The 15043-nt window shown below is 46.6% G+C and overlaps 1 protein-coding gene across 1 annotated transcript in view; it reads left to right on the top strand.

Moving 5' to 3' along the window:
* The window catches only part of FARP2 (FERM, ARH/RhoGEF and pleckstrin domain protein 2), a 55424-nt gene that overhangs the window by 15937 nt on the left and 24444 nt on the right, over nucleotides 1-15043 (top strand). The window contains exons 4-12 of the mRNA XM_069865306.1: nucleotides 1169-1211; nucleotides 2842-2920; nucleotides 4361-4458; nucleotides 6199-6313; nucleotides 11521-11668; nucleotides 12205-12294; nucleotides 13078-13241; nucleotides 13384-13452; nucleotides 14516-14573. Coding sequence (XP_069721407.1) covers nucleotides 1169-1211; nucleotides 2842-2920; nucleotides 4361-4458; nucleotides 6199-6313; nucleotides 11521-11668; nucleotides 12205-12294; nucleotides 13078-13241; nucleotides 13384-13452; nucleotides 14516-14573 — 864 coding nt within the window. The remainder of the gene's footprint in view (nucleotides 1-1168; nucleotides 1212-2841; nucleotides 2921-4360; nucleotides 4459-6198; nucleotides 6314-11520; nucleotides 11669-12204; nucleotides 12295-13077; nucleotides 13242-13383; nucleotides 13453-14515; nucleotides 14574-15043) is intronic.

Genomic DNA, 15043 nt, shown 5'->3' with positions numbered 1-15043 from the left:
GTATGTACGATTCCCTAACAAATGCGATGTAATAAAAAGAGTGGGTGAACGAAGTTGCTTGCGTGTCAGAAGTTCCAAAGCCTACGGGAGCTTTCTGTAGGATTGACCCTTTGATTCGTGTCAATCTACTTCACTCATCAGAACGACAACTAGATAAAGCAGAGGGGAGGAATCAGATTCTACTTCTTGGGAAATCTCCAAACATGTTTAAAGCAATTAATCAGCCACTGGTGTTTCCACCTTCAGGGATGTTGCTATAATCCTCCTTTCCTCTGAAAGAAGGAACGTCAACTCCAAGTGTCCTTTGTGGAGCACTTGTAAAATCATATTGCAGTGGGTAATTCTCATAGTGTTCAGATTTATCTTCATTTAATTGAGACTTCAGTTAACTTACCTGAGGAATCATTATGAACCTCTTTACAATAAACATAAACCCCTGCAGATGTACAGACCTGCAAGGTCATCATCATAAAATCATAGAATCACTTGGTTGGAAAAGACCTTTGAGATCATCGAGTCCAACCGTACCTGTCCACTACTAAAGCAGATCCCTGAGTGCCAAGAAAGCTGGGGAGGGACTTTTTCCCAGGGCCTGGAGTGAGAAGGTGAGGAGGAATGGCTTTAAATTGGAAGGGGGAAGAGTTAGATGAGACATTGGGGAGAAATTCTTCATAATGAGGGCAGTGAGGCCCTGGCCCAGGTTGCCCAGGGAAGGTGTGGCTGCTCCATCCCTGGAGGAGTTCAAGGCCAGGTTGGATGGGGCTTGGAGCCCCTGATCCAGTGGGAGGTGTCCCTGCCCATGGCAGGGGTGGAACTGGATGGAACTGGTGGAACTTTGAGGTTCCTTCCAACCCAACCCATTCCTTGATTTTGTGAAGCTCTAGCCTGGCTCCAGCCATGTCAGCGTGGTTTCTGTCACCTTTGGCTGACATGTCCCATCTCTCCAGATGAGCTTTAAGCCCAGCTCCGTGTTTTTTTCCATGCGTACATGATAAATGTCATTTCAAACAGGTAAGGACACGCTTTTTTAACGCAAAGGAATTGCTGCATTACTGCAGTAAGGGAGAAATGCATGCTAATAAATTCCTGCTTGATTTGAATTCACTTCAGATGTTTTCATATTGTATTCAAATAGGAATGTCAGTTTGGAATGTTTTTTTTCTTTCAGATTTGGCTGGAACCTATGAAACCGGTCATTAAACAAGTACGGAGTAAGTAGTTTTACAAAAGGAAGTTTTTCTTAATTTGCATCTGCTTTATGTGGGTTGCTTTCACAATTGCTGCTTGATTTACTGGTTGGGCTTCCCTGAAAATTGTACTTGGTGAGGGTGGTGGTGGTGGTTCCTGTTGGAGCACGCAAACCCGATGTACTCCATGTGTGGAATTCCATGGTTGTGGGTGGAATGGAAGCTTCCTGAAGGTGGGATTCTTTCGCACTGATAAAGATTGAGATGGATTGGATCAGCTGGTGTTAAGTGAAACGTGACATCAGCTGCTTGTGAGTTTCTGTGAGTTGTGTTTTCTTATGATGGGAAGAAAATGGAACGCTCCAGCTTCTTGGAGCTGTTGTGTGGGTGGAGGTGGCATCTGACAGGTTGAGAGAGTTGGAATTGTTCCACCTGGAGAAGAGAAGGCTGTGGGGAGACCTTAGAGCAGCTTCCAGTGCTGAAAGTAGCTCCAGGAGAGCCGGGGAGGGGCTTTTTCCAAGGGCCTTTAAAACCTCATGAGGTTTAACAAGGCACAGCCCAACTTCTCTAGCCTGTCCAGGTCCCTCTGGATGCCATCCCATCCTTCTGGTGTGACAACTGCACCTCTCAGCTTGGGGTCATCTGCAACCATGCTGAGGGTGCCCTCTGTCTCGCTGTCTGTACCATCAAGGGAAATATTAAAGAGCACTGGTCACGGGACAGACCCCTGAGGCATCGTTATGTCTTTAATTTTTAGTGTTTATTGTCATTTAATGTTAGTCATGCTCAGAATGCTGCCAAAATTGCTCCCACGGCAATGCTTCCTGTTAATTGGTGTGGGTAACAGGCAGGTCTCTCCTTAGCCTTGAGAAGGTCTTCAGAAAACTCTAAATATTTTCAGAAATGTGATGTAAAATTTGATTTTCCTCCTGTGGTGCATCTCGAGAACTACAAAATCCATAGCGTGGCTCTGGCTTTGGCCAAATGTGAGTTTCATGTATCCTTATAAGGTGTTATTTCCAGCTTCCTTTTGCTTCTGGATATTCCATTGTAATCAGGATGAGGATTTTAGGGGGTTTGGTTCACCAGAACTTTGGTGGTGTTGGCATTGGAGGCTGGAAGCTGCTCTGGTTGGTTCTCCCCCTTTAGCAGACGAGAGGGTGAATGAGAGGAGGAACATCTGGCCTGTGGGAATCAGACAGAAGAAATCCATGTACTTTAGAGGACGTGGGTATTTATGGAGCTGCCAGGAGCAGGCAAGAAGCCAGCTGGGTCTGGCCAGACCCATGGATTCAGCTCATCACCAGCTCTGGTGGTGGGAGAGCTTGTGGGATGTCTCTGTGCCCTCCTCCCGTTTGGGAAAGCCTCACTAGGTCACCTGGGATGCCTTTGTACGCAATCAAGGAGGTACTTCAGGGCATTAGAGCTGCCTTGTTGCATGAAACTATCTTGACAGCATTCGGATTGCAGGGGAGCAGCACGGGTAGGGCCTCTGGAATCCATCTGCTCCATCCTGTTGGTGCTCGCAGCCTGTACCCACGGGCCTCAAGCTGGTTGAACGTCCCGTGCGGGGTGTCTGCATGTCAGAAAATACAATGCGCGTGTGCTCCTGAAGAAGAAAAGCGTTTTGTGACGTGCCTGACTTTTCTCCTAGGACCAAAGACTACAACGCTTCGTCTGGCTGTGAAGTTTTTCCCTCCTGACCCGGGCCAGTTGCAAGAGGAATACACCAGGTAAAGTATTTTGGGAGGAATGGGGTTTGCGTTGCCTGCTGGAAGAAAAGGCAGGTAAGAGTATGGAGGGCATTGCATCTCTTCCCAAACAAAACTCATGCTGCAGGGGAGCCAAAGAGCGCTGCTCGTTAGCAGCACGTTGTTAGCAGACACGTGGTGGTGAACATTAGCAGGAAAACTACGTTTTAAAAGAAAACACAGTGCAGGGTCAGGCTCTGCGGTCCTTTGAGGCTTTGAGGTCCCTTCCAACCCAACCTATTCCATGATTTTATGAAAATAATCAGTGTATGTTTTAGTAGATGATGTATCGTTTAAACTTCCAAAGTCCACACTTGTATTCTACAACTAGAAAACATGTTTTACTGTTTCCATCTACTTATGGAGTATTTTTTAGTGGAATTCTGTTATCTTTTGCCTCAAGAATGTGATATCTTATGTAATTCAGTAAAGGGCATTGATTGCTCTGGCAGGTTAAAGGCTTGTGGTAATGAGTTGAAAGGAAAGCACAAAGGAGTTGCTAGCATTACATACATAAAAATACATAAAAATCAGATCAAGTCCCTAAATCAGTCCTTACCCACACACTGTCAAGTTGCCGTGTTTTCTTCTGCCCTTGTATGTTTTGCAGGCAGGTTGCTACTTCTAGAAAACTGAAATCTCTTCCTCTTTAGCAACCGATTTGGGACATAGTTAAATGAGTGTAGCAGTATCAGAAAAGGACGTTCAGTTTCTCACACTCTTTGTAGGCTGCAACATGAGAGTCCTGGAACTGAGGAGGTGAACTGAGTGCTAGAAGAAAGGCTTGTTCTTTTTCCTAATGAGCTATTTGAGTCATAGATGTCCTCCCATCCTTGTTGTGACAGATAAAATCGCTTGAAGTGTTCGTTAAGGTTCTTTCTAGGTAAAAATTATGGCTGCTGTGTCACTCCACAAAGGAAACCTGTTAAAAACATGGTTTTCCTTCTGTTTCTGAATCCCTGTGTGTTCAATTGTGCTGGTGAATTGTGCTGGATTAGGCAGAGGTGGTTTAGGTTCATACAATCACAGAATCGTTTGGTTGGAAAAGACCTTTGAGATCATGGAGTCCAACTGTCTCTGTCCACTACTAACCCGGATCCCTGAGCACCTCATCCACCCATCTGTTAATCTTTAAAAAAACCTCTAGAGATGGGGGCTCCACCACCTCCCTGCGCAGCCTCTGCTGGGGCCTGCGAAACCTTTCCATGAAGAAATTGTTCCTGATGTCCAATCTGAACCTGCCCTGGTGCAACTTGAGGGTTGACCTGACCATCTGTGGTAGCGAGGCTCCTGTGTTCCATGGGGTTTGGAGAAGGGAAGCACCAGGAGCTGCTGGGTTTATAGATGCTGCACCATCGTTTCTCCGTCCTTTCCGGTGTCCCTGTCAGTCTTGTAACCCCGGTGCGTGTCACTCCCTCCCAGGTACCTCTTTGCGCTGCAGATCAAGAGGGACTTGGCGGAGGAGCGGCTGACCTGCAGCGACAACACAGCCGCGCTTCTGGTCTCCCACCTCCTGCAGTGTGAGTATGAGCCTGGGGGGGCTGCGGGTCACTGAAAGCATTTTCCATCTCATGGTGTTTCCTCCTGAACAAGCAGTAAAGCTGTTGGTTCTGGATGCTGGGATTATCGTCAGGGCTGCTGCGGGGCAGAGCGGCCGGTGCTGATGTACAAGAGAGCTGGGGCTGCATGGAGACTACGAAACCAAAGCCCTTGCGTGTTGTCTGTTTTCCCTGGCTCTGTGATCCACATCCCTGGCACTCATCTTCCAGACAGCTGCTCCTGGCTGCCGCCCCGCTTCCTTGGCTTCATTCCTTAGCTTCCCTGTGGCTGGGGGAGATCCATGTTATAGAGACTGGGCTGAAATCAAGTGAGAAACGAGCCAGGATGAGTTTGGCAGTGGGGCTGTCAGCAGCTTCCCTCCTTGCTGGGAGTGGAAGTGGAAATGGGAAGTGATTGATGTGGAAGCCCTCTGTGTTGTTGCTCACTCTGTCTGTAGGCACCTAAAGACCTAAAAATCATGAAATCATAGAATAGTTTGTGTTGGAAGGGACCTTAAAGATCATCCAGTTGCACTCCCTGCCATGGGCAGGGACACCTCCCACTGGATCAGGGGCTCCAAGCCCCATCCAACCTGGCCTGGAACCCCTCCAGGGACTGGGCAGCCACCCCTGCTCTGGGTAGCCTGGGCCAGGGCCTCATCACTCTCATGGTGAAGAAATTCCTCCTTCTGTCCAGTCTAAATCTGCCCCTCTCCAGTTTATACCCATTCCCCCTCATCCTATCACTCCAAGCCTTTGTGGACAGTCCCTCCCTGACTTTCTTGTAGGCCTTTAAGTTGAACCTGTTGAATGAACAACTTGAATGGGTTCAGGCAGGAAAGCATTCCGAGCGTTGCCGTTGTCCCAGATCCATAACCCGAGCTGTGGACGTGGCCTTGATGCTACAAAACAACCAAACTATTCTATGATAACACTGCTTTCACTTCTTGCTGTGTATTTCCTTTTGGACAATGCCTTCAATTGAATTTACCCTCTTCATGAATAGATTTGTCCATCACTGTTTTATGTATATTTAGAAAAACTAAATCGGAATATGCTGGTTTGGTTGGAGGGATTTGTAGGGAAGAAATGTTCAGACCGCCTCACAGTGGTACAAGTCTCATTGCTTTCTATAACTACCTGAAAGGAGGTTGTGGAGAGGAGGGAGCTGGGCTCTTCTGCCAAGGGACAGGGGACAGGACGAGAGGGAATGGCCTCAAGCTCCACCAGGGGAGGTTCAGGCTGGACATGAGGAAAAAATTTTTCACAGAAAGGGTGATTGGTCCCTGTCCGAGGCTGCCCAGGGAGGGGGTTGAGTCCCCTTCCCTGGAGGGGTTTAAGGGACGGGTGGACGAGGTGCTGAGGGACATGGGTTAGTGTTTGATGGGAATGGTTGGACTCAATGATCCAGTGGGTCTCTTCCAACCTGGTTATTCTCCGATTCTATGATTCTAAGTCTCACCTCTTTAATTGTTGCGAAGCCTCAATTTCCCACGTGATGTTCAATTACTGCTATAATCCCTGGGAAGTCTGCTTGGGATAAATGTGAGGGGTTTGTGCCATGAAGCTGGATACAAAGCAGAAGCACAAATTTGAAGCTGTTAAAAGGAAAATCCATTCTGGCTGAGGGGGGTCTTTGTAATTCTGTACCCTATGTTTTCTGTCATTGTGCCTTTCCCATTGTTTCTTCTTGTTCTAACCTTGGTTTGTTTTCTGTAATAGCTGAGATAGGGGATTTTGATGAATCAGAGGATCGAGAACACCTTAAAACAAACCAGTATTTGCCAAACCAGGGAAGGATTGAAGGGAAGATTCTGGAGTTCCACAGGATGCACGTGTAAGTGAGGATTAATGTATATCCCTAATGTATACCCCTAGGGTGGCCTTGCTTGGCAGAGGGCAAGCACCAGTGACCTCTGTTAATTAGGTGTGAACTTTTCTTTCAAGCAAGTTACTTCCAATCATTCTTTGTGGGGAGGAAAGTTTGTGGATTTGCCTGTCAGGAAGAAGTGAGAGGAAGGTTATCAAGAAAAGGTTCCTTGCTTCCTGAGTCTTGCGGGAGCACAGACCTCATGCATTCATCTCCTTTGTGGCGATCTGAGCACAGTTAAATGGACAAAATGCTCTCTCTCTGACCATCCTTATACATCATATTTTTACTTTTGTGGTTTTATTTTAAATTTTTATTTCCTTCTGTTGCTTTTATTGTTCCCCACTTCCTTTTAGCAGACTGGTATTCTCTTCTCTTGCTTTGACGGAGACCATACAAACAGTGCCTCCAGGCAGGGAAGCCCATTTCTGGTAGAATGGCTCATCTCCAGCTCACTGGAGCTTCTTCCTTCTGCCTCTGTTTTCCTTCTTTGCAGCCCTCGCTTTGCTTTGGACACTCTTACTCATCTCCCAGCATACAGGGGGTTCTGTGCCCGATCAAGCCAGGAGCATCAATCAGGTTTTCTCTGGCTGGAGCTGCACAGGACTCCTGCCAGCTGTTAGAACTGGTAGAACATAAAGCCAAATAAAACAGAATCTGTTTATCCAATCCATTCTGTATCGAAAGAAGAGAAAATAGGTTGAGAAGGTTGTATTCAGGAAGATGGGACTTGAAAGCTTGTATTATCATAGAATCACGGAATAGTTTGAGTTGGAAGGGGCCTTAAAGATCACCCAGTTCCAACCCCCCAGCCATGGGCAGAGAATATTATCCTAAATCCCCTTTAATTTGTTTCTTCCACTTTTACAAACACTTTCTTTTACTTTCACAAATACATTTTTTTATACTTAACTTTGCAAATACAGTGACAGTAAACAGGCCGAGTTGTGGGTTTGGCACATTACTTAGTTGCTTCAGGAAGAGCCCGAATGAATTTTACTTATTTTATTTCTATAGTTTATAGAAAAAAAAAAAAGATTTCTGTTTTGAAGGTGGAGTGTTAGTGGTGGTGCAGTTAAATCCTGGCACCCCAGGCACTCAGAATGCAGTGCCTGCTGCCTTCCTGCGAGTACAATCCTTTCTGCGGGGTGAGTGTGGGTCTAGAATTAAACCCAATACAATTTGCTTGCCTTCAGGTGACTCTGAGGGTTTTTTTTGTGAATGCATTCAGAAGTCAGGAAAGAACGTGCAGATTTGATAGGTGTGTGTTTGTGTTTACTCTTATCCCTCATGCCCTTTCAGAACTCGTTAGCCTGGTTGTCCATCATTTCAGTTCTTTTTGAAAGCAGGATGCTCATAAATAGTTTTTAGATTAGAAAACCAGTAACTTTAGGTTGCTGCATAGACTCAGCAATTTCTACACATGCAGCATTTCGGTAGTTTGTCTTTAAAATTCTACATTAACCCCTGGTATTAAATGCTCCGTAAATCACCTAACAGCATGGATTTGGGCTCGCTCACCCCATCGCCACCTGAATATTGTAACACACTGTCAGTGTGGTGAGGGGGTTGAAACTGGATGGATTTAAAGTCCCTTCCAACTCAACCCCTTGTTTGATTCTGTTTGTCTGACGGGTGTGTGGAAGGAAACATGATGCTCCAGCCTGTTGCGCTGGCAGCAGCTCGTAACGATCGCCTGCTGTACATGGAGCGGGGAGGACTAAGTAGCTTTATCGGCTTAAATGGATGGACGGAATTAGCCAGGGTTGTTTCCAGGCCGGTCTGCGCAGCTTAGTGCCGTAAACGTTGGAGGGTGATTACTCTGGAACAGCTTCTCCTCCGTACTCATTTGTGGGGCAGCGTGGGCTGCGCGGCGTCGCTGCGGCTTTCCCCATCCAGGCTTCTCCGGTGGTCGGTGCAGGCAGGTTGTGTGCGTGAAAACACCTCCAAGGGATTGATTTGGCTTTTTCTTTGAGTTTTATTGTGCTTTGGATCACATCTGATAGAACGCGGCTTGGTTCTGCACCAGTAACCCCAGGCTGCTTATGAAGAATTGTTGGTACCAGAGAGCTCCAATTTTTGAGCTGCCATTCTAGCCTAATTTTTGTTTACCTCCCCTTCCAGCCCTTCTCCTCAACCTCCAGCACCCTCAGCATCCTCTTTAAAACACAAAGCATCGCTTTCATGCTTAATGCCGCTCTGTTCAGAAGAATTACAGCAGGAATTAGTGTGGGTGGGAGCTACACACAGGGCTCAAAGTGTAACTCAGCAAGCTGCGCCCAAAATTAATAGTCATTATCTACCTTTTTGGTTATGTATCTGTTTAATAAAAAGGAGCCGTGGTACTGCAGCTGGTTTTGACGTGGAAGAAATGCTGGGAACACATAAAGATGCTGTAAACCTGCTTCTTCCAGCATTGCTCATTTCAGGGAGTGGAGAAGAAATCTGCTTTGTGTGTTGAAGCTCTCAAACATAATTGGAACGTGTGATGGTGGCACTGACAGACCTGTAGCTACACTGATGTAGGCTGGCATGTCTTTTTCCTTTTGTGATGGGAGTTTTTTTCCTCTGTGGTTGTTCTCCACAACCCCGTTACACATACACGGTCACAGAATCACAGAATGGGTTGGGTTGGAAGGGACCTCAAAGCCCATCCAGTCCCACCCCTGCCCTGGGCAGGGACACCTCCCACTGGATCAGGGGCTCCAAGCCCCATCCAGCCTGGGACTGATGTTTGGATAAGGTTGGAACTAAGCACTGAACTTGTAAAGTTGGGAGCTTCTCTGAATCGCCGCTTTCTCCAGCTGGCAAAAGAAATTTTTGGATTTCCTGTTGTAATGCTTCAGATTATTTTCTTTTCCCTCTGCAATGAATAAGACGATAGAAAACTGTTGAAATCCTATCGTCAGATGTGTGTGCATTCAGGCTCACTTTCTCAGTGTGTTTCTGTGTATGTATGTGTTTCAGGCTAAGAAGCATTTCACTAAGAATCAAAGAAGCTTTGTTTCTTGTAACAGCTTCCATTTTTAAAATGTTAACATGCTAAAGAAGTTTCGTCATTGCACTTGGAATTTTAGAGGCCGTTCCCACATGCAGTTAATATGAATTGTCATCATCCCTGTTTCAGACCAGTTAAAGTGTAATTGTAATTCACTTGAACATTCTCAATTTATGTTTAAAAGAAATCTGTAAGCAGCAAAAATAGTTGTCTAATCTGCAGCATGACTCCTCCTTTGTGAGACCCCACCCGGAGCCCTGGGTCCAGCTCTGGAATCCCTCACATAAGGAGGAGATGGAACTGTTGGAATGGGTCCAGAGGAGGCCACGGAGATGATCCAAAGGCTGGAGCACCTCTGCTGTGAGGACAGGCTGAGAGAGTTGGGGTTGTTCAGCCTGGAGAAGAGAAGGCTCCGGGGAGACCTTAGACTGGCCTTCAAATACCTGAAGGGTCCACAGGAAAGCTGGGGAGGGTCTTTTTATAAGGGGATCCAGCGGGAGGTGTCCCTGCTTATGGCAGGAGTTGAAGCTGGATGGGCTTTGAGGTCCCTTCCACCCCAAACCATTCTGTGATTCTGTGACTGTAGGTAATCCCAAGGAGGTGTTTTTAAGGAAGCTGCCTAGAAAGGCAAGTCCGAGTAGCAGGAGAATTTATTTAGTGCCAGTGTTGTGCTTGGCACTACATAGTCCCCGAAAATAAATCATGCAACCATCTAGTTTAATGAAAGACAGATTTAAGGAGGGAAGGCCATTTCTTGGAAAATAAGATTTTTAAGATTTGTCTTTGACTGCGTGTGCAGGAATCCGGTGTGCTTTCAGCACCAGTTGGTTGTAAACAGAATTCCAATCCATTCCTACCTCCCGTGCTTTCTCTCCACCACTGCATTTATCCTACCAGACATCCACGTTGCAGGAGCAACTCAGTCAGTGCTTTGCAGAAGTGGTTCATGCAGCACTTCCTCAGAAGTAACGTAATATCTGTTATTCCTCATCCTTTTCCGTAGGGATCGAGGGTCATTCTGTACAGCTGTGGCTGAGACAGCCTGACTGCTCCTAACGCCCGGCAGCGTCTGTGCTGCTTGTGTCCCTCCTGACCCCACGTTGGGACCCCTGACTGATAACGACCAATTCTGCCTCGCAGGGAAGAAGTCTGATTAATACGAGTGCCCGTGCTTCACCAGGCACCTCAAGGCTTGTGAGATCACACATCTTGGGTGGTCCCTGTTTTGGGGTGTTGGTGGCACAGAGCTCTGCACCACCTTCTCTGTCCTGAGCAAGAGGCAGTTCAGGCCCTGCACCTCTCCTGCTCCCTGGACTCGCTCTGCTCCGCGCTGGCTCTGCTGAGGAACCAACCCAGAGTCCACAGCCACCCCTCCTGTTCCGGAGAGCAAGCCAGAATGCGCCCTGTAATCCAGTGAACTCCCCCTCGTGGAGAAAAAACAGGGGAAAGGAAGGAAAAAAGAACATACAGGGCTTTTTTGTCATGCTAGAAAACAAAATGTCAGTTGTTTGTCTCCAGCAAAAGACATAAATGATAACTGACGCTGTGAGGGTTGCATGCCAGCATCTCTGAGAGCTTCCACGGTGCTTGCTCAGACCTGGTGCGCACCAGGATGGAGGGGCTGCACATCTTATTCCTTTGCCAAAGTCATTGCAACAGCAGATGATGCTTCAAAAACCATTTAAAACCTCCTGGATTCCTCGGCAGCGAGGAACTCACGCAGCTAAAGGATGGAGGAATGCACTGTACTGGAGATTGCTGGTGTAACCGCTGTGGTCCCAACACCACCCTGCTGTGAGCGTTTGGCTGCTCTATTTGTGTTGTTTCTGCCTTGTTGGCTGTGCAGCTCTGTCATCTCCCACTCTTTACCTGGTTAATATGTGCACAAGCAAGCCGAAGAAGGAGCACTGGGGACTGAATTCTGATTTATTCAACTTTCTCGTTTCTAAACTGGGAAAGCTCTGAACTAGTTCTGGAATCCCCAACACAAGAAGGAGATGGAACTGTTGGAACGGATCCAGAGGAAGTCATGGAGATGATCCAAGGGCTGGAGCATCTCTACTATGGGGACAGGCTGAGAGTTGGGGTTGTTCAGCCTGGAGAAGAGAAGGCTGCTGGCAACGTTGTAGAATCAGGTTGTTCTTAAAACTGTGTTTCCTTCTCTTCCCAACTACAGGGGTCAAACTCCTGCTGAGTCGGACTTTCAAGTGCTTGAAATTGCTCGGAAACTGGAGATGTACGGCATCAGATTTCACCTCGCATCTGACCGGGAGGGCACCAAAATTAACCTGGCCGTTTCCCACATGGGTGTGCTGGTGTTCCAGGTGAGGTGGGAGAGCGGGCTGGGGTGTCTCTATCCACTGGCACATCTAGGGAACCAGTTTCTCATGTTAACTTTGTGTCTGGCAGATGGTTTGAAACCTTAGCACGTTGTTGTGGTCAAGGGAGCACCTTTTCAGCCCCCAGAATATTGTTTAGTGCAGTTTGCCCTTGGTGCACAGAGAAGAGCATCAAACCCAACAGTGACATGGAAGTAGAAGGTTTTTTTGTTGTGTTTGAAAGTTACCTATGGGTTCAGAGAAAATCATCAGTTTGTGTGGTACAACCCTGGAACGGGTCTGTAATCCTGGAATTTTGTTACACAGAATTATAGAATCAGAGAATCTAGAATAGTCTGGGCTGGAAGGGACCTTAAAGATCATCTTGTTCCAGGGAATATCATCACCAGGAATGAAGCTCCAACAGAATGAGTTGGGAGGTGGAGGTGTGCGCAGTGCACGTGTCTGTGTGCCTGCCAGGTTTTTGCTGCTCTGACTCCTGAAACTTGTGCCAACTTTTAACTCTTATCGTTTTACTGCAGGGTAACACGAAAATCAATACCTTCAACTGGTCAAAGGTCCGCAAACTAAGCTTCAAGAGGAAAAGATTCCTTATTAAACTCCACCCAGAGGTCTGTGTAAGTTTAACTGTAATGACAGGCTGCTCAGTGTTTGTAATTTTATAAAGCCTCTTCAGTGGGGTGGGCTTGGCTTCATCACTCAAGTCAAAATCTTCCCTTTCTTGCCACGTGTTTATTGTCTTGGGTTTTTAGGTTGTGTATATCAGCCTCAGCTAATCCTTGACGTAGTCTCCCCTCAGCCTCCTTTTCCCCAGGCTAAACAGCCCCAGGTCCCTCAGCTGCCTCTCAGAACCCTTGTTCTCCAGCCCCTTCCCCAGCTCTGTTCCCTTCTCTGGACACGCTCCAGCCCCTCAATGTCCTTTTTGGAGTGAGGGGCCCAAAACTGAATCCAGGATTCAAGGTGCGGCCTCGGAATAATAAATCCTCAGAAACAGTAAATCTCTGGGCGTGCTTCTGGTTGTAGCTTCTTAAAGAACACTGATGATACGAATGGTGATGGTTTTCCAGGACTGGTTCCTCCAGGAACTTGTGGAATATGGACTGCCCATATGATTGAGCATGCCCTGATTCTCATGAGAATAACCTGTCACACCTTGGGAAGGGATAGACAGCTGAGGTTATCATAGATTCATGGAATGGTTTGGGTTGGAAGGGACTTTAAAGCCCATCCAGTTCCAATCCTGCTGCCATGGGCAGGGACACCTCCCACTGGAAGGTTCATTATCTTAATTATGTAAGTTTTGTTCATGCAGAGTTGTTGGCATGTATGCGTACACTTCTTTCCTCCTCCACTGCCATTTTATTTGCTGCTTAACTTTTATGTTTCGTTCCCAGGGCCCGTATCAAGATACGCTGGAGTTTCTTTTGGGAAGTAGGGATGAGTGTAAAAACTTCTGGAAGATCTGTGTGGAATATCACACGTTCTTTAGGCTGTTTGATCAGCCAAAGCCAAAGGCTAAAGCCGTGTTCTTCACCAGAGGGTCGTCCTTCCGATACAGGTAGGGAGAAACCAGAACGGTTTTATTAAAGTTCCTTTTATTTTAGAAAATGAGATCAAAAGGACAGAGTGTTCTAAAGTCGTTCCATCTCAAAGTCTCATCCGCTGCACTTTGTAACGTTTCTGCTTTTGTGGGTTCACAGCGGACGGACACAGAAGCAACTGGTGGACTATATTAAGGACAGCGGGATGAAGAAAACCCCATATGAAAGGCAAGTACAAATAATTCTTTAATATGGAATATAGGTGGGACTTTCACCGTGCCCTTCTCCCTAACGGCAGTGTGGAGGCGTGGTCGTTGGCTGACTTCTCCGTTACTGTGGGGCTGCCTCCTGTTTCAGGGAGCTGAGCTGAAGTTAATAAATTAATAATTTTGTGATAAAATAGAATGGGTTGGGATGGAAGGGACCTCAAAGCCCATCCAGTTCCACCCCTGACCATGGGCAAGGACACCTCCTGCTGGCCCAGGCTGCTCCAGGGCCTCCCCACCCTCGTGGTGAAGAAATTCTTCCTTATGTCTAGTCTAAAGTAGTAGAACTTTGGTTCTGCAAGTCTGAAACAGTGACTGTAAATACTCCTGTATTTGTAAACAGATAAAGAAAAAAAGAAGGAATGAATGTGTGTTTTCAATATAAAATTGTCATTTACTTCCTTGACTGTGAAGTGTGACATCTCATCATTTCTGTGTGGGAAGCTTTCATCTGAGAGATTATAGGAACTGAATAGGAAATGTTCAAAGTTTGCATTAATTAATAAATATTTTTAATGTCTTGGACTCCAGTTGAGCTCCTTTTCTATACGAAAAATTGATTTTCTAGCAAATTATTGACATGGAATGAATCTAAGCACGAATGGGATGCAAGTTGGCACCTTTTGGGGTGTAACAATGAATTTTTGATGCCATAAATTGTAAGCTGATTTTAAAATGGTTACAGATGAGCTTTTGAAGCCATTCATTTGTAGATGTTTATATGTATGACAAAGGAAGGTGTTAAATTAAGTGCTGTTTAGCCTGGTCTTCTGCCCCAAGTTGCTCTCCAGTCCTCCCGGGGTGTGGATGATCAGGTTTTGCTGTATTCTATTCCCTGTATGTTTCGTACTCCTGTGTTAACTTATAACTCTCGTAAGTTTATAAATCTTGAATTAGTTATTACCAATCGTGATAAAGTACCGCTGGAGGGGTTTCTGTTGCCTGCTAGAATGGAAATAGCCGAGCAGGAAGGGAGAAGGTTGAGCCACGTCTTGGCTGCTCACAGGATGCTCTCTGTTCCGCAGGAGGCACAGCAAAATCAGAGCGTCCACACGTGCTTCCAACACCGATGTGCCAAAGCAGGTCAGTGCCACAGGCGGGGACGGTGACAGTGAAGAGAAGGTGACGCGAGTCACCTGTCTGTGTGGAGCTGCTTTCATTCTGACCTCTGTCCCTGCCGCGCGGTTTTTCTTGTCTTTGAAGGGAGTGTCAGTTTTTATAGTCGTAGCTGGCGGAGTGTGAAGTGAGTAATACTGCTCAGAGTTCTGCAGAACTGAAAAGATGTCGTGCTCTCCAGCGTGTTGTTATTTCAGAGAGTTAGTTTGTCTGCAAGTGCCATCTAACTGCTTTCTATAGAAGCCCCGAGTTCTTTGTGTAGGTGCCTTCTACTACCAGGGGCAAGAAACAAGAGTTTCACTGAAGGCACGTGCTTTACACACGAGAGGTTAAGGAAGCATTGCAGGGTTCTGTTGCTGTTGTTTTCTATTGCTTTCCCTTGTGGATGCTCTTTCGGCAGAGGCTGTAAAATACGTGGATTTAATTTTCCATCCAGG

The sequence above is a fragment of the Phaenicophaeus curvirostris genome, chromosome 10 (assembly GCF_032191515.1).
Source record: "Phaenicophaeus curvirostris isolate KB17595 chromosome 10, BPBGC_Pcur_1.0, whole genome shotgun sequence".
In the NCBI taxonomy this organism is placed as follows: domain Eukaryota; kingdom Metazoa; phylum Chordata; class Aves; order Cuculiformes; family Cuculidae; genus Phaenicophaeus; species Phaenicophaeus curvirostris.
This window is presented reverse-complemented; position numbering and strand designations above follow the sequence as displayed.